Source organism: Artemia franciscana, chromosome 6 (assembly GCF_032884065.1).
Source record: "Artemia franciscana chromosome 6, ASM3288406v1, whole genome shotgun sequence".
In the NCBI taxonomy this organism is placed as follows: domain Eukaryota; kingdom Metazoa; phylum Arthropoda; class Branchiopoda; order Anostraca; family Artemiidae; genus Artemia; species Artemia franciscana.
Window position 1 is genome coordinate 12819098 of NC_088868.1, and position 20394 is coordinate 12839491.

Below are 20394 nucleotides of genomic sequence, written 5' to 3' on the forward strand. Positions count from 1 at the left end.
AAAAAGTAGCTAAATTAGAATTTTTGCTATTTTTTGGGATTTAGGCTACTTTGTTTCGCATTTGTTTATGAGAGCCAATCTTTTATCAGAAATAAGCATAAAATATAAGCTAGGCTAGTCTAGAGAGAAAGCCAAACAATCAGCAAACTTTTTGTCTGTAGCCTACGGTTACATCTGACCTTATTAAGGGGGTAGGGGGTCTTACGCAATAATTCCTTATTATAGTCAATATAACACTTGTTTATATATTTTTAGTTACTGTAGGGAAAAATATTATTTTCCCCCTTATTTAATGCGTCAATATAAACCACTTTTACATAACTATTTCCTGCAATAATTCAATATTTTAGGCAGATAAATTACTATATAAAGCGGGTGTTATACTTAACTTAACTTACTTAACAAAAGTAAGAGCGAAATTGTTGTTTTCAACCATCAAAGCTCAGATGACGCTCCTGATATCCGACTTGGAAATAGCATCGTTAAACCAGCGCCTAGTTTAGTTTACCTCGAGCTCCCAATCGGTTGTGATGTGAAATCTACGAGATCACTGCTAGTTGAATATTTGACCAGCAAGATCCGCAAATCTTATGGTCTACTCATATCTACCAAGACAAATTATAATAGACATATCAGAGCAAGATTTTTCAATGCGCTAGTGCAGCCATATGTTATTGGTCTTTCCCCGTTTTGGGGGAAACCTAACTGATCGGAATAAACCTACCGTCTGGTCATGCTTTCACCGTTTTTGTAAGTTCTTGTTAGGCCTACCACCCTGGACTAGAAACTCTTGGATTAGTGAAAGATATGGCATTCTTGATCCATACCTGGCCGTCCAAAATCGGCTGCTTGCCATTGTTGAATTACGTGTACTTTTGTTTTTGCTTTGTTTATCAATTTTTTCTCTTTACTCCACTGTTTATACTTTTGTATATTTGTGGGTAATAAATATTATTATTATTATTATAAAAGCAACCCATTTGACAATTGACTAGTGTGTCGTAACTTCCTTCCCAAATAGATGTTGACCAGTTAAAATGGAATTAGTCATATTTTGAATAAAAAACCGACCACTCCTTCTAGCAAATCAAAGATTTATTGCAGAAAAATAGCTCGTCAATTTGATCAGAAAAGTGTTTATAAATTGCGATTTACTCGTAATATCAGAGCATTTAAATTTACCGGCTGTGAGGAATGAACCATTAGCGTGACGTAAGCTGTTTGCTAAAACCTATCCCTTACCTGACGGGGCTTATAATTAAAGGTTATAAAGGTTATAAAGGTTATATATAATAAAGGTTATAATATAATTGTTTATGTCATGTTTACCCAGATGTTGGAACAAGGTTCAAAGCGGTTTAACAGGGGACAAGATTTTCACAGTAAAGCATATTTAGATGCGAAAAATTGAGATTAATTTATCAGTGAGAGATGCATGCAATAGCAGAAAAACTTAGGTTTTTACTTGTTAATTTCATATAGAGGTGGGCGGAGGGGTATCATTAATATGTATAGAGAATTACCTACCGGTATCTTTGGGCTATATCCGTTTTAGAAAATCGAGTCTCTAATGTAAGAATGATAGAAATTTTCCTCTGGCACCGGGTTTTATTGTCCCCAGAGAAGAGAAGGGATTATTCGATCCCGCTATGCGACTAAGCAAACTCTTGTATAATGTAATTCAATAGACGTCCAAACTATATAACAGCTCTCCTTTGTTCTCACTGGAAAAAACGACAGGATGTTCCTTTTTCTTCTAGCAATACTGAAAACAAAGGCTCTATGTGTAAACCAAGGTCAAACTATGATCAATTTGGATTCTGTCCCTACTTTGGGGAGGGACTCAGGCTTTTTCTCTGAATCCTTAGATTTTTAAACAACCAAAGAAAAAAATAATACTTAACGCCTACGTTTGCATCTTAGATAGCAGACCCTGAGGGGTTTTCCCACCTGGTCCTCGTAGGTTTTAAACAAATAACAATACAAGAAAAACCATCACGTAACAAACACCAACATCTTGAAAAAAACCCCTATTACGTAATAAAAGCCTGGATCTTGAAAAGTTTAAAAACGTGTCTGGATGGAGATTTGAAGGGGGCGGGCTCCCGTCGGACGTATTATAGCTATACTACTTATATACAACTTTGTAACTAGTAGCCAAACTGCCGGATTTCCATTAACATTCCTTATGACTAAAGGCAAATAGAATATCGCAAGAGTTTTGATTACCTTCATATCCATCCTCACTACTGTCAAATAAACTTGTAATAGAAAAGCATGCAACCAAGTTCTAAAGATTATAACTCCACCCTGTTACCTGTGTATTTTGCAATTTATGACAAATAAATTGACCGCTGTAACCACTACAAACGGATCTGAGCGTTAAGCTATATGAGGCTGACACACTAGAAAGTACTCCTTATTCTTACCACACTTTTCTAAACTTCTGTTTCATCCAAATTCCCAAGAAGTCTTACAGGTTTTCAAATAGTTTTCCGGCCCTGTTCAAGCCCCATTTTCGGAGAAACGAATAATTTATCTTTTATTTTACATTGGGATCCATTTAGGTAGAAGAGCCCAAGGTTACAAGTTTCAAGCTGATAAAAAAATGGTTTCTTGGCCCCTTTTCGAGCCTCTTCATTGGAAAGCCCATACCCCAGAACGCAATTTTTGCGTATGTTAGGGTCACTTTAGCATACTAACTTCGTGATCGTGAAATTCAAACAGAATAGCGACAAATAAATTTTTGACCCATCTTCAGGCCTCCTAGTCCCCTTCTTTTCTCAACAGCAATTATGGTCTCATTGGCCAGAGAAACGAACCGTAGGAGTTTCAAGGCAATAGAGAGCCTGCCTCTCAAATATATGCCAAAGAGAGCCTGCATCTCAAGATCAAATAAGCCTGCCTCTTTTCCACATTAAACCTAAATATAAACCATGGCCGGTTTGAATAATTTAGTGCCCTTGTTCCTCAGATTCCGTAAGTCATGCCATTCCTTGTAACCTTATGACAGCCAAATCCAGGGACGTCCAGTATTTCTTTCTAATATTGTGGCTTAATGAGTAAAGCGATCCTAGATACTTTGTCTTTTATCGTATGAACGGACGTCCCAAACGACCAAAACTAATATGTCATGATGAATATTAGTCCATGATGGTTAATTAGTCCATGTTGTCTTTTATTAGTTTGAATGTTTTTTCTTCGCTGTTTATCGTTTTGTTTATTTATAATACTCCGTACTTTGTGTTTTTTATACTTTTACGGGTAATAAAGTTCATTCATTCATTCATATACTAAGTATGGTCAAACAAGTTCGCTCATGTAAAACCAAATTTAGCATCTTATGGCCGCGCTTTCTAACTCAAACTGTCGTTAATCAATTTCACTGAAAAAAAAAAGGCATCTAGAAATTTTTTTTTTCCTTCTTCAGTTCCTATACCTTGCATTTAAGCCACACTCACCAATGAGTCTCAACATTACTCGGGTCCTTTTACTCCAATACAAGGTCAATGAAAACCACCTGTTATTTTGCTACTCTATTTTCTTCATTTAATCTGCAACAAATAACTCCTTACTTCCTCAAAAAATATAGAACTGTAAGCAATGTTCTATTTACAAATAAGAAATATCAAGGAATACAAATTTAAAAGCAATGCAACTATCATAGTCCATCGTTGAAAAAAGAAAGGCAGAAAGAAAGAGAGAAAGAAAGACATAGAGGGGGGGGGGGGGGAAGAGAAACAAATAATTTGAAACTTTCAAGAGAGGAAAATTTGCTCTAGAGAATATTTAAAGTTACCATTCTCTTGTTGAAAAACACTAGACAGCCGGAAAAATTCAATCCTGTGAATCTGAAAAAAAAAAAAAAAAAAAAAAAAAAAAAAAAAAAAAAAAATCAGAATTCAAATGCTGTTTCGATAGCCAAAAAAATCGATTTTTGTGTACAGACGAGAACAAGGAGCTTCACCGTTTGAGGAGTGAATGGTCAAAGAGTCACCAGAACCGACACAAAACAATCAAGCACAATTTGCTTATGAGCTTTGGTGGTGGAAGAGAGCAAGGGAAGAATTGGCCCATTATTACGGACTTTGAATATCCAAAAAATGATTTCTTCAGTTCTTTTGTGATAGCAAAAACATTTTTCAAAAGTGGAAAAACTAAAAGCAAGCATACATTTTTGCGATATCAGTGCTTATTAACTGGGGTGATATTAAAAGCCTTAGTTGATATGGGCAAGAAATCAAAATGCCTGAAGTATCTGGAAAAAAAATGTCTGTCTAGAGTGCCGTTTGCACTTTACTTAAAAGTTACTGAAGTATTACTGTAGTCGAAAGTTTTGTCTCTTCATTTATTTACTATGCACATGAAAGGAAGAGTTCAGTGACGAAAATAAGTCTTTTTAATACAGTCAAATTTTGCCACAAACAACATTTACGCTTTTCTGAAAACTAAAAAAATAGTTTGAATTTAAAGCTCAATCAACCAATTGATTTTCTACACATTTCGGGGGTAGATTTAAAATCCACAAAACGTTGATGAAAATATATTATATATCTTATTTATAAATATGCTAATATCGGTAACTCACAACCAATCGCTAATGTAAAACAACTACGTGATACTATACAACTGGTAACTACCTTAGGCCTCTCCGAAGAGAAAAACTGTACCTGAAGCGTCAGTAAGCTACCAATCGCCAAAAGAGAGAATAAACTTTTTTTTTGTATGCCTGAAGTAGTTTTCATTAATGTAACCAATTTTAAACGTAGTTTTTTAAAGCATAGTCCCTGTCAACCTTTTGCAAAATATGTACTTAGCGTGCATCAACTTTGTAATACTGTATTGCAATTCTGGCCTTATATTCGTAGCCAAAAAGCTCAGAAAAGCCTTAAATATGGCGTTTCATGGAAATGAGACACTATAAAATATACACTTAATGCGTTATGATTTTGGACTTCGATTTATAGTTAATTCGATTCATAGTCAATAAGTTAAAAAAATTTCAATGATGCGCAAAATTTTGGTAAAAATAAACCGTCATTTGGGAAACATGCACTTAGTGCTTTTTTTTTTTTATTTAAAACTGATTCTAACAAGGCGTAACTACGCCTATCTTAGCTCTATTAAAGTGTATCCAGGAAATCTCTATTATATCTAGGTAACTTGCATAACTTGGGGTGTCCCTGGGGCTGCATTTATTATATAGGCATACCCCTTATTATAATGGATGCATCCCAATATTTGAGACTTTTGAACGTTATGATTAAAATGTTATTTTAAAACCGGGGTTAGATCCCTAGTGGGGTTAGAGAGGCACCCTGGGTACATGGGGCGTTATAAGGATACCAAGTTATCAGTTATGGCTGATTGAACAAGCACTTAAACCCCCTTTACACATTGTAAGCCATCGTGGGAAGAAATGGAAGACACGCCCCTCTTTACCAAGTCAATGCCATAGCCTTAACAAGGGTACGAATCAAGAGAATATTGATGAACTGCTGTCTATTAGGAGGCTGATGATGAATACAAAAGTGTTCAATATTTAGGGTTTGTGCTACGAAGAGCTGTTGATATCTTGAAACACAAATGTTAAAAATCTCAGACAGACCGAGGGACAGTTATCTGAAAACTTGGCCGTTCCTAATAGTCCTTATTAAATTGTTGTTGGCCGTTTGCTATCCTAAATGGCCCACATACAGGGGTACCAATTAGGAGAGGGAAGCTACTACCCCCCCAAATTTTAACAACAATTTTTTTTTTAGATATTTTCATTGACGAAAAAAAAAAAATTGTACTCTCCTAAAATTTGGATTTTTTCGTATATTCGTTAATGAAACAAAAGAGAAATCCCTACCCCCCCCGTATTTTCTTGAAATACTGTCCCTGCCCATAGAGTGATAAGAGAAAGGCAAGGTAACTCAGGTTAGATTGGAACAAGGACATAAAAATAGCTTTAAATCTTTGATTCATGGATTTCATGGGAAGTGGTCGAAACAAGAAGAAATACTAGAGGAGTATTCCAGTGTGTCGGCCCTAGGGGACTTGCCACCACGACACATTTGTAGCCGCAGTATTAGCATAATCCAAGCTAAATCCGTGCTGAACGCGAAGTATTTTGGTTCCAAAAACAATTTTACAATGTCCTGACAAAGCTCTCTTTCTAGTCACGCTTCTTCTAAAACATAAACGAAATAATTTTCAAAATTGGCAAAGAATCAGCAACACAAACTAAGTTTCAAAGAAAAAAGATGATACTTTACAATATTCTCTATTCTTCAAATAAAAACTAGAAAGCAACTGTAAGTAGAATTGGTTAGGTAATTTCTGGAGATCGTGAACCTTCAAACTCTAGAACGTGTTGTGCAAGCAACACAAAAAATTTATCCATCTTTAGAAAGGACTTATCGATCGTTACATAATAATTAAATATTACAAGATTAAACAGGCATTACTATATTACCAAAGATCCAAAGGTAACTCTACATAAACTGGAAATAGAGCTCAAAACAGAGGTTGATTCATGCAAACACTTATATGACCCTGGAAATTTAACAAACATTGGAAGTTCTTGCTTGAACATCTTTAATATGATCAGTGCGATTTTTTTTCTCAACGATGCTTCCGTGTAATTTCAGTAGGACTAAAAGAAACAATTTGAGAAAAATATCCAGCTGATTTAAGAAGGGGGCTAAGAGAGAGAGTATGTTTGTTAATTAAAACTATTAGTATATTCAAAATCAAAATTAATGCACTTCTATGTCCTTCACGGCTAATTTGGCAACCAACACCTAAGCTAGAAGACTTAGGTGTAAAACTGGTAGCCTTATAAATAAAACTTACTTCATAAAGAGAAATTTGTTGGGATTGGGACATTAATTCTCTTATTTACTCCATTGACTACTCTCACGTTTCAGCCCTCTGACTTGAAGTTAATGATCATAGTCTTGGCTTTCATTTAAAGATAAAGTATCACAGACAAAACCTCACTTTACTTTTTTCTCAACTAATGAAATATTTATGATTTTCAGAAACTCATTTTATATGGATCGTTTCCTAAACTTATATTTATGTCAGCTGTTATAATGTACTAATATTTTTGGGCGTTGATCTTACACACCAATATTAATAATTGTTTAAACATCCTCCTGCTTATGCTAGAAAAATAAGGTAAGCTATTCAAATAAAAATTCTACCCACGCATAGTCAAAATATAGCTCAGGAAGAATCTTGGATACAATGCACTTCATACACAAGTCGAGTAAAATATTCTTAATAAATTGCTTAGTTATCACTTTTCTAAATTCGAATATCAGTTTCTATATATTAGATTGCGTTCCTGACAGAAGAAATGAGAACCACATTTGTCACAAGCCAGTGCCTATTGTTGGCTGACTTTTGAAAGTAGCCCCAAGCATGGAGGGTCTGCATGCTGAGTTCTACTCTCCTTTCGAATGTCATAAGTGTTTTTGTAATACCAGTACTAGGTCTTTCCTATTGAGCTAGAAAATAACTTAAGTTGACAAGATTGTCTCCTTTCTGTACTTAATAATTCCAGTGGGTACCTTTCAAAATATGCCAAATTAGCTCCAGCGAGTCCTAGTAATTCTTTGTTTGTTTAAAGACCGTGTAGGTACAACAGTCCTTTTATTGTAAAAAAAAAAATCGGCATATATCGTGAGTTAACTAAGTAAGGCTTAATTGCAATCCACACACCTTTGTAGTCCATTCTTGATAAACCTTTGTATGCCTACAAACAGAGTTTTAATTAAAAAGCCCAAATGCGGATAGGCTGGGCTTATAACGTCTGAGCTGTTCCGGAGCCATGGATTCCTTCCCCAAAGGAATTCTTGTTTTCTATCCCTCACTACTGGAAGGAAAATGCTGCTTCTTTGGGTGTAAAGCAGCACAAGGGCCGACTTTTGACAAGTTCTCCAAGCGAAAACGTATAAGCCTTGGCATTCAGATTCCCGCAATTCTTTCAGGATTATGGGGTGGTTCCCATAGTAGTATAGCAGGTATGATACATAATTAGTCGGAAGTAGTGAGAAATTATACAAATCAGCAGAATAATACATAGGGAAAGAGAGAGAGTGAAAGTGAAAGAGAAAGAGAAAGAGAGAGAGAGAGAGAGAGAGAGAGAGAGAGAGAGAAAGATCTAGGGAAACTTGAAAATTTACTGACCTTTTATGGAAAGACAATAGACCATGTTGTTTCGACAGCCAACAAAGATTTTATTGGCCCATACAACCGGCGAGGAAAAAACTTCACCACTTAGTGAATAAGTTGCCAAACAGTCACCAGAATTTGCATTGAGCAACCGAAGTTCTCCAGAGGTTGATACTGCGACTGTTAATTCACGTGACCCTAGTTTAAATGCAAACGGTGTAGAGTAGATAGGGCTGTTAAACCTATGTTTCCAAACCTGGCTACCTTCAGGTTTTATGCAGTACAGGTGAAAATCGTGGCTTCCAAATAATATTTTCCTTGGAGAGTTTGTGGTTAAACAGAATGAGGAAAATATTGGACCGCTAGCAAAGAATTTGAACACCTAAAAAAAAAATCTTCTTTTGTGAAATCACCTATACTTTTTAAAAGTGACACAAGTCGATAAGCACGCTTGAGCTATCAATGCTAAGTGATCTGGAAAATGTAATCAGGTTTTCCGTAAAAATGGATGAGTTTATGAATAAAAATATGAAAAACCTCTGAAATAGAACTTACCAACTGGCAAATAAAAGCTATGTCAGCAAAACTAAATCCATATCAGCAAAAAGTATTCAGCAAGAAGATTTTGCCATCATTAATACAAGGTAAAATTAAAAAAAAAATATTTCAAAGGGCCTTGAATCTTCCAACACAGGGGATAAAAGTTATATATTAAGTAACTATTTATTTGGCCACACCAGCAGAAAGTATTCAGCGGGAGGATTCTGCCAAAATCAGTACAGGTTGTAATTAACGAAAAGAAAAAAAAATTAAAGAGCCTTGTACATTCCAACAAAAAGATCAAAGCAGTATGTCAACAAACTGGATTTTTGGCCACATCAGCAGACGATGTTCAGCAGGAGGATTTTACCGCAATTAGCAAACGTTAAAATTAATGAAAATAACCTATAATTTAAGGAGCATAGTACTTTTGAACAAAGGGATAAAAGTATTGCGTTAATAAAACAGACACTCAGCAGAGAAAGAGGATCTTGCCCCCGCCAACACAAGGTAAAATTAATAAAAAATAGAAATATTAGTTTGAAGAGCCCTATATCTTCCTTTGACCTACTCAATTGCAAATCTTACTGGTTAATATACCTAATATGGCTAAAAAAATAAACAATGTTAAAAGGACGGACTTCAATTTTAAGCGTTTTTTTTTAATGTCAATAAAAAAAAACTTTGACCATTTTCCTCTAGAGATGCGTAACTACAAATAATCCGTTTTCTAAAAACAAATTTTTTTTTCAAACGGAATAGAAGAATGGTAGAGGAGTGTTCACAAGTGCATCGGCCTCAGGCAGATTTAGCAAGATGACTGGTTTGTAGCTGTATTTCTTTTATGTCCAAAGTAGTGTCTGAACTACTGACGAAAACTGTGTATTGCTCAAAGTAACTTCTTTGTGTTTTGATAAAACGCATTTGTTTGGTCCCGTTTTTCATCTTTTGATAAAAATAGCTTTTTTGGTCAATTTCAAAAACCGTGTGCAACATAAACGGCTAAATTCATATAGAGTTTTTCATATAAATGAAGTCTCCTGCTAAAAAAGTTCAATAAATTCATTTCTTTTTCCCTCTCGAAAAATCTAGATAACAAAAGTGGGCTTAGTAACTTTCAAAATTGTGAATTTAAACATTCTAGAATGTACTTTGTAACCAATACAAAACGAAATTTCCAGTGGTGCAATAATTAGAAATTAAACAATGTCCTAATTATAAATGCAATTTGTGACGAAATGGTAAAATCTAACTCTATGAAATGGAAAAAAAGGTAAAAGTAAAGCTTTAATCAGAGGTTTATTCATGAAAACGCATTTACTGTAATACCGATAGAATAAACATATAAATTTATTTATTACATAAAATCTGACTAGATCAACAAGAGGTTTTTTTTTGAAACGCATGATGCAGTTTCAAAATGGATCGCTTACAATCTAAAAAAGGCTTTCTTATGATAGTTATTCCTTAAAAATACGATATTTCCACTTCTGTATTTGAAAAGCTGGTGAAAAGAGGGAGAGCCAGCCGGTTGGGGCAAGGGACGGAAACCACCGCTTCCATGTTCACTTTTTAGGATTTCGTTTTTTTGGCAGGGGCGGGGGTGTATTATAGAGAAAAATGTCTTTCCTTCGATTCTTCTATCTACGATCCCATTCATTCGTTTTTGTTGGTTAATTTGTTAAATAATACTGAAAACCGATATTTCCAGTTTTTCCTAAAACGAGTATTCCTTTATCTCAGAATCTATCTTTGATTCTAATAAGGAACTAGATGGCGCTTCAAAAGAAGTCCGACCTCCTCCTTTGAAAAATTTCACATATTCTTAGAGAACTAAACTCAAACCTTTTCTCACTGGATTCCAAAATATTTGAATTCTGTAAGTCTTTTTTCCAGCTATACCTTATAATTCATCAGTATCCTGAAGACTGAGTGGGCACTAATCTCAATGAAAAACAACTATTTTTATCCAGTATAATTTCCACCCTAATACAATTTTCTTCAATTGAAGGAGTTATAAATGCACCGTCACGTTTTCCCTCAGAAATGGCAAAGTTTTACTCTATAATCGACAATTTAGCTTCAACAGGATTAGTGTGTATCTAATTTCATATATTTCCTATCCATATTTTGTATGGTTTGTTAGTTAAAAAGAACTAAAATGATAAATGCTTTCATTTTTGAATAAAAAAACAAAAACAAGAATTGTGATTTTTTTTCAAATGAAATGCGAAGAGTGACGTTAAAACCTAAAACGAGCAGAATGAATCCTACATATAAGGGGGGCTACCACACAGAAACCCCATGCTCTTTACGTCCAATCTGACTAATGATTTCATGAAAGAATTACTGAATACAACTAAGACAAACATTTAATTTCAAACCAAATACAATTAAATAATCCCTTTCCTTCTAGAAGAACTGTCATAAATACAAGTCAAAAAAATTTTCTGACGCTAAAGTTTTGTTACGATATCCATTCTTAATGCATTGACAAATCAGAAGTCTATCTTTAGTGTAAACACCTGGGAGTTGAACAGGGCACCATATCTCCGCAACATGCGGGATAATTTTCGTTTGAATTAAAGTTTTAAAGTTGTTCTTTGTCTCGATTTAAAATAACTTATGCTTGAGTTTATTTAATTTCCATTCGCTGTTAATATCATATTGACATTTATATGAAGTGGGACTGAGATGCTTCATTGGGAAGACCAAACTTCCAGCTGGTAGTCACAGGAGGTAAAATCGTCAAGGGAAACTTTCATAGGACTATTTATTAGCTGGTAACCAGACTATACAGCCAACCCATGATTCCGTATGATTTAACCTTCTTTATGAGTCTTCTGTACAAAATATATCGAAAGCTCTGCAAAGTCAACACAGTACCATGTCTTTCCAAGTAGCCTTCAATGGATATATTCCTGTTCCACTATCGATGCTAGTTCAAAGACTTTAGATAACTAGTGAAAGAGGCAGCACCATGTGGAGCTATCCATTTGCCTTCACTTCACTTCATATTTGCCCTCACTTTTACCCGTGTTCTAGTTTTACAGAAAAATCAAATGTATTGGTAGTTTTTTTAAAGTCTTGTCAACATGTTGACATGCTCAACAACATGTTGTCAAGGAAAACAACTTCTTCTCAATAATGAATTGCTGAACTGATAAAATGAGGAATGAATAATTATTGAATAACTGAACTTGCTACTTATCTCACTCACTTGAGCGGTTGACTCACTCAGTTGAATCACAAACTGAACATAGATATCATTTCTTTATTCTAAGAAACAAAATAATTTATCCTTCATAAATTTGTCAAACACCATTGACAAGGAATTCAAATTTCAATGCTATAATTTATTATATCGTTTAGCAATTTATTTTTTGAGGGCAAGTTATTTCAAATGCTTGTACACAGATCATTCACAGCTTTAGAGTTTTCTGGTATCAAACTTTATATTATTTTGTAGGTAATCAGAAATTGTGATTGGATATAGAAAAAATAAGAATTTAGATGAATTACTTAGAAACAGGGAGGGCTTACATTATCACATGACGTTCCAGAACTGTCTACAGTTTGGATTTTAATATCTATAAAATGTGGGCAAGATTCAGCATTGCAGTGGAAAAGAATACGAGACCTTAAGACTAAAAGTATCGATGGTTAAATCGGCCCTAGAAACACAGAGAAATGGTTGCCTAGAATTTACAATAACGTCACATTCAGAAAGATCATACGAAAAAAATGAAAAGAAATCCCAAATGTAGGAGTGTCCCAGAAACGTTTACTAATGTGTTTTCGTATTTACTTATGAATAGTAATACTCAGGAAAGTCACACACAATATAAATAGAAAAGTTACCAAGAAACAACTTCTTGATACAAGAATCTTGGCCGGGAATGGGAATCAAAACAGAGTTTGCTCTAGTTACTTTATCTGAACGTATCACAAAGGGTTTTCACAGTATCACATAAACGTACCATAATGGAATCCCCTGATTTCAGGAAAGTTTCTGCTAGGATACAATTAAAATTATACTTTTAGTTAAAATCTGAATCTTAATAATAAGCATGCTTTTATTTCTTCTTCTTCAATTCTGCTCTGTAACACTGATAGTATCAATGGCACTAGTAGTTTTTAGTTTCAATTATTGCTATATTAAAACGCTTAAGTTTGTTAAAAAGATTATCTTCCCCTGTAGACATTATATGATATACTGTCTAGCTAAAATTAATGATCTAGCTCCATATCATACGTATCACAATGGCCGGGAGTGAGAATCGAAACAGAGTTTGCTTTATTTACAATATCTAGAAGCAATGCAATGGGTTTTCATAACGATGTTATTAATCCAATTCGAGGTTTGATATGAGACAACTCTTTCCATATTCTAAAACCTAAATTTTGGGACAGGCATAAGAGGATATTCTACTCTCCTAGAGACCCAAGAGAAATTAAAACAAAGGAAAAGAGAATATTCAAATTGCTTAGGAGAAAATATTCAGCTATTCTACTTCTTGTAATTCTTACACTTTCTTTTTCTCGTGACATTGATTTCTGGCGACGTAATGGACTCCTTTGTCAAAGAAAATCTTCGTAATACTACCTTAGTAGTCACTATACTTCCCTAACCTAATGTATTGAAATGATACAGAATATAATTACCGACACATAAAAATTAAATTATAAAGTTTGGAACAATCGTTTTTGGGCTATAGGTTTTGGGCTATTTACCAAACAACTACGGTCACAATGGGGAATTTGCTAAACAGTAAAGATGGCACTCTATATACTAATAGTGCAAAATTGAGTAATTGACCTTCTCAAGAAGGTGAAATTGCTTTCAATAATTTGAAGATTAAAATTTAAGGATTGCAACGATTAAATCTTTGTAATTTTATACAAAAAAAAATGATAAAAAAAATATGAACCTGATAAAATACCTCATTTCCAGCAAAGTCAAAACCATAAACGCAACCATCGACGCATCCAAATACAACTACGTCATCAAAGGGGAGAGGAGAGCTGAAAATCGGGTTTCCCAATTTTTTCTTCCATTTTTCTCCTTCAGAGTTGATACAGCTTACCGTGCCATCTAATGACCCACTAAACAAGAGAGCCCCGTCACATGTAGCAGCTGGAGATGAAAAAACGCTGCCATTTCCGTATTTTACTTTCCATTTAAGCTTGCCAAACTGAAAAAGTTATTAATTTAAAAAACTTTGAGGAAAAGTAGTAAATTTTTTAATTGAGCATTCAGTTGAATTCTCATTTAGACGGATTTCGAAATTTCGGTCAGGGATAAGAGTGGAAAGTACCCAGTAGCTTTATGTCCTTATAAGAGGTACCACCTTATTTGGACCGTTACGCTGAATTTTTAAGGCTTCTCCTTACTACCAACCTCCTCTCCACTGTATGGTAGGGTTCAACATTAATAACAATTTTAAATCCAAAGAAAGGGCGTGCCTCACAGAGCTACAAATATATTTTCCCCTTTTGCATAAGAATTTTAATTAGACAGAACTTCTTAAAACCGACTTGTAAACAAAGACACTTCTTACAGGTTTCTTTTCATTTACTTGGCATACCAAATGATATCGAGCCTAAATCAGAAAAATGACGATTTCTTTTATAAATTCGTTTCTGTTGAAACTAGCTGTCATGGACAAAATTAGCCTTTTAATTTTTATAGTGCAAATTGTTAACCTTACCTCAGGACAATAATCAGATTTATTATTAATCAGGTATATCGGATTTATCAGCTTAGAATATAATCAAATTTATTTTACCAGCACACAGTTTTATTTTTGTAAAGAAATCACTGGGTTCTGTTTTAGAAAAATTAATGGTTTCAGAAAAAAAAAGTCCAAAAATATGTTTGTCTTCAGCCAAGGGCGTATCCAGGATTTTTTCGGGAGGGGGGAGGGGTAACAACAAAACTTAAAAAAAAAACACATTAAGATTTGTTTGTATGGATATTCATTACGTTTTTACAGGTGAGACAAAAAGTCCGAGGGAAGGAGATGGGTTTAAGCCCCGTAGCCCCCCTGAGCACCCTGGATATGGCCTTGCCTTCAGCGTAAGCAAAACCGTATAACGTCCTAAACCTACCACTATTTTAAAATTGAAAACATTAGCATTCACCAAAAAACAAATTTAAACACCAACTAGAACACAGGCACGACAGAGCTTTCGCCGGTTTTCTTTACATTCAAAGCCTTTAAATATAACAAGCCTTTATATTATTTTATATAAATATTATATTATTTTATTATTTTATATAAATTTTATATTATTTTATATATTATTATTATATTATTTTATTATTTTTTTTATAATTATATATTTTATATAAATATATAATATTATTTATATATTATATATTTATATATTATAATATTATTAATATAATAATATAATATTATATTATTTTATATAAATATATAAAGCATTTAAATATATATAAAATATAACTATAAATATATACAAATACCAAGTAAATTTACAGAAATCAAAAAGAAATTATTGTTGCACGCCAGTTTAATGTTAGGAGAAATACTTACCTTTCTATAGACGACTTTTCTTAAGATCAACAGCCTTTCTAAACCATTCCCTTAAACTTGAGTACTACTCCAAAGGTGATAGTTAAAAATAACTAGAAGCCTTTGATGTACACTTCGAGATCATATTAGAAGTGTCTCTTATTAATCTTTTACTAATTACTTAAGGTCTTACCCTGACTTGAAACTCTATTTCGAAAGTTGCATCTCATTTATTTTACATATCAAACTCCTTCAGATATACATCAAAGCTGTTACAATGTAACGATGAAAAGAAATTAAGTGTTACAAATTTGAAAAACTGTGCTCCTTTTATAAATTCATCTTGAGGATAAGAATTGAAAAAAAGCGACTTTCAAACTACATAAGTAATCTTTTGTGCTAAGTACAAAAGTTACGCTAGGTAACATAAGTCTCGTTACACTAAATATACCATTTCACGCTTAAACTAGTACTTTCACGCTAGGTTAACCTAAAAAGAAAGGAAACAACCATAATCATCGTCTAAAATATTCATATTCATCGTAAGCAAACTATTCAAAAGTATGAACGTGGAATGAAGATTTTTGGAACTGGAACTAGATGGGGGTTCAAGCTCTAATCACGGGTGAAAGACTTTATTCGACAAGTCTATTTATTATTTTTTTTTAATTTATTAATTACTCACCGCGAGATTCTATTTTTTTGCTAATATGCTGACTATTTAATTACGTAACATAAGCTTACGTAAGTATATTTTTGTACCTAGAGCTTCAGCACATAATGCCAGTGTTATGGACAAAATTTGTACCAAAGATGACACAGCATTACGCAAAGTCTTATGTTATGCTAGCGTGAAATTGTCTATGGTGTAGTGTAGAAGCACGATTAGATGTAAAATTCAAAGAATCTTGCGCTGAACAAATTAATCGAAGCTTTGTTCATAAAAAATTGTAACAAAAAGCAAAATAATCATGCGATATCTTAAAGACATTAAATAAAAAAAACTAGTTTTTTTTAACTGAAAGTAAGGAGCGACATTAAAACTTAAAACGAATAGAAATTACTCCGTGTATGAAAGGGGATATTCCCTTCTCAACACCCTACTCTTTACGCTACCGTTTGACTCTTTCTCTCAATTCTACTTTATTCAAAGGTAAAAAAACTTTAGCGTAAAGAGCGGGGCGTTGAGAAGGGAACAACCCCTTTCATACACGGAGTAATTTCTATTCGTTTTAAGTTTTAATGTCGCTCCTTACTTTCAGTTAAAAAAAGTAGTTTTTTTTATTTAATTTCAGAACGTTTTTGAATTAATGCATGTTTGATTTTGACTCTCCCCACATAAATTATTAAAATTAAATTTGCATATTAATTCTTTTTTTTGGCTAAATGGCTTTCTCTTAGCTTTGATCAGACGATTTTGAGAAATAAGGAATGGGGAAGAAGGCCTAGTTGCCCTCCAATTTTTCGGTTACTCAAAAAGGCAACTAGAATTTTAAATTTTTAGCGAACGTTTTTATTAGTAAAAAATATACGTAACTTAAGAATTAGCTTACGTAACAAACTTCTATATTCTTATATTTTTATCATGTATATGAGGGGGTTTGTCCCCTCATTAATACCTCGCTCTTTACACTAAATCTTAAGTTGTGTCCCAATTCTTTAAGAATGACCCCTGAATCAGAAAGGCTGTAGAATAAATAGTTGAAATTACTAAAATACTTTAGCATAAAGAGCGAGGTATTTAGGAGGAGAAGAACCCCTCATATGCGTAATAATCTCTGTTCGTTTTAAGTTTTAATGCTACTCCTTACTTTCAATTGAAAAAACTTTTTCATGTTTATTTTTTCATTGTTTTTTTTTATGGTAATGCTAGAAAATCCTGCGCCCTTTTCATTCAATTTCTCTTCAATGAAGAGTCCCTATAATGTTTCTCTGGTAGAGGATGGGAATATATACTGGACACCTTAAAAAAAAAATACTTATTGCCGACCTTTATCCGAAATAGAACATTGGTGCACATCACGTTCTTTTGTGGTGGATGCTGGCCTTCAGTTTTAAGGTCACAAAGATGCATACACCCCTCAAGTTTGATCAAAAGGCATGCATAAAGAAATTTATTGACACCTTTGTCAGTAAAAGCTCTGAGGTAAAAATGAAGGTTGAATAGGAGATCTTTAAAATCATTTTAAATTCAGCCTTCGGTAAGATGTGACTCTGTGCGTCATAGGAGTCGTTGTGACGTTGTAACCGACCTAGAAGATTGTGCCCGAATTTCATATCATTCACGGTCATAGAATCCGTTATAGTCCTTTTGCATAGAAAAAAAGAAATTTAGTTTTGGATAAAATATTGCCGCTGGTAGCGCCATTTTAGAAGTTTCCAAGAAACTCATGTTGGAATTTTATTACAACGTGTGAAATCTCCAACGACCGGGTAAGGGACTAGTTCTAGCATATTACGGGGATACAGATTCATTATTGTCAAAAGTTATAACAGAAACTTTATTAGACGATTTTAAAAATGGCGAGTACATAAAATATCGAATGGAGTACAAAAACTAGAAAGAGTCTATTTACCCCGAGCTAGAGAATCGCCGGGTCCTAAATAAGTTGTTATATTTAAAATCCGAGACGGGAAGTGACATGATATCCAATAGTGTGCTTGCACGTTCGAAGGTGTACTGCGTGAAAACGCACAATGAGGATACAAAAAAGTCCGCAAAGGGGTGCCTTCACACTATGTAAAGGAACATTTCGACTTGAATGTTTATAAGGACTGTGCAGAAAATCATTCAATTTCAAGAGCGAGTGTCATGGCCTTTCGTTCTTTTAAAACATAAAAACTACACAGTTAGAGTTGAGAAAAATGCCATGTCAGCCGTATCAGACAGTCTATGTGTGCGCGGACGGTGTAAGGATACTACCACACAGTCACTACCTTACTTCAGATCGAAACATATATGTAGAATACAGACTGCGTCTGAGTCTGGAGAAAGTTCAATAGTTGATGGGAAGAGGAGCCTTTTTTATCCCAGTAGTTTTTCTCAGTTTCCATCCCAACGGTCTTCAGCTAAGCAGGTTGTTTTTCTGTTGTTTCATATGTTTTTATTTTATTTATCTATTTTTCCGCAAGGTGGAATCAGTGTGGTTTAAAAAGTGCTTAATATTACACTATTTTATATTTCTTGCCCCCCGGCCTAGGTTGGCATCTGGTCCTCGCCCGCCACAGCGGGCCCCCTTGCCTTCCAGCCACCGCGTCCTCCAGGGGGATCCGAACGGGTCCGGCCCTCCGGGTAGGACCGTTTTCTAAGTGTATTTTAAATGTTGTTCATTACTGAGCATGTAAATATATTCAAGAGTCCATTTTAGGTAGATTAAATAAAAAAAAACAAGTTTTTTTAAATGAAAGTAAGGAGCGACATTAAAACTTAAAACGAACAGAAATTACTCCGTATATGAAAGGGGCTTTTCCTCCTCGACACCTCGCTCCTTACGCTAAAGTTTTTTATTGTTTTAAAAAGTAGAGTTGCGAGAAAGAATCAAACTTTAGCGCAAGGAGCGGGGTGTCGAGGAGGAAAAGCCCCTTTCATATACGGAGTAATTTCTGTTCGTTTTAAGTTTTAATGTCGCTCCTTACTTTCATTTGAAAAAACTTGTTTTTTTTATTTAATTTCTGAAAGTTTTTTAATTAATGCATGACTGATTTTGGCTCTCTGTACATAAATTATTAAAATGAAATTTGCATATTAATTCTTTTTTTGGCTAAATGGCTTTCTCTTAGTTTTGATCAGACGATTTTGAGAAATAAGGGGTGGGGAAGGAGGTCTTGTTGCCCTCCAATTTTTCGGTTACTTAAAAAGGCAACTAGATCTTTTATTTTTAACGAACGTTTTTATTAGTAAAAAAAAAATACGTAACTTAAGAATTAACTTACGTAACAAACTTTTATATTCTTATATTTTTGATTATATATATGAGGGGGTTGGTCCCCTCGTTAATACCTCGCTCTTCACACTAAATCTTGTTTTATCCCAATTCTTTAAGAATGACCCCTGAATCAGAAAGGCTGTATAATAAATAGTTGAAATTATTTAAAAAAATTTAGCATAAAGAGTGAAGTGTTTATCTCCTCCTAAATACCTCGCTCTTTATGCTAAAGTATTTTTAGAACCCCTCATATGCGTAATAATCTCTGTTCCTTTTTAAGTTTTAGTGCTTCTCCTTACTTTCAATTGAAAAAACTTTTTCATATTTATATTTTCATTGTTTTTTTTATAGCAATGCTAGAAAGTCCTGCGCCCTTTTCATTGAATTTCTCTTCCCCCATGAAATATTCCTCCAAGGAAAGATCCTCCCATATAGCCCCCTCCCCTGAACCCCACACCCAAACCAAAAAAATCCCCCTGATAACGTCGGTACACTTCCCAGTAACCATGCAGCCCCTCCCCCAGGGACTGTGGGGGGTAAGTCATCCCCAAAGACATAGTTATTATGGTTTTCGACTATGCGGAACAAAATGGCTATCTCAAAATTTTGATCCGTTGACTTTGGGAAAAAAATGAGCGTGGGAGGGGGCCTAGGTGCCCTCCAATGTTTTTGGTCACTTAAAAAGGGCACTAGAACTTTTCATTTCCGTTAGAATGAGCCCTCTTGCAACACTCTAGGACCACTTGGTCGATACGATGACCCCTGGGGAAAAAAAAAACAACAAACAAATAAACCCGCACCCGTGATTTGTCTTCTGGCAAAAAATACGAAATTCCACATTTTTGTAGATTGGACCTTGAAATTTTTTCTATAGGGTTCTCTGATACGCTGAATGCGATGGTGTAATTTTCGTTAAGATCCTACGACTTTTAGGGGGTGTTACCCCCTATTTTCCAAAATAAGGCAAATTTTCTCAGGCTCGTAACTTTTGATGACAATAACTAAACTTGATGAAACTTATATATTTGAAATCAGCATAAAAATCCGATTCTTTTGATATATCTTTTAGCATCGAAATTCCGTTTTTTAGAGTTTCGTTTACTATTGAGCCGGGTCGCTCCTTACTACAGTTCGTTACCACGAACTGTTTGATATGTTTTAAAATATATAGTGCAAATATTTGCATTACAGAAAAAATGCATTTTATTTTTTGGTATTTA

General features: G+C 34.2%; 1 protein-coding gene across 4 annotated transcripts in view; it reads right to left on the bottom strand.

The window, feature by feature from the left end:
- LOC136028069 (beta-alanine-activating enzyme-like) overlaps window positions 1-20394 on the bottom strand; it is a 133123-nt gene that overhangs the window by 14523 nt on the left and 98206 nt on the right. For 3 of the 4 annotated variants that reach the window (XR_010617733.1, XM_065705676.1, XM_065705673.1), the window contains exons 10-11: window positions 13650-13901; window positions 8182-8548 (exon numbers count right to left, since the gene is read on the bottom strand). Coding sequence is in view for 3 of the 4 variants with exons in the window: in XM_065705676.1 (XP_065561748.1) it covers window positions 8182-8548; window positions 13650-13901 (619 nt within the window). In the remaining variant the exon portion in view is untranslated. Of the gene's footprint in view, window positions 1-3808; window positions 3852-8181; window positions 8549-13649; window positions 13902-20394 lie in introns of those variants that run through there. The other variant, XM_065705675.1, reaches the window with a different exon arrangement.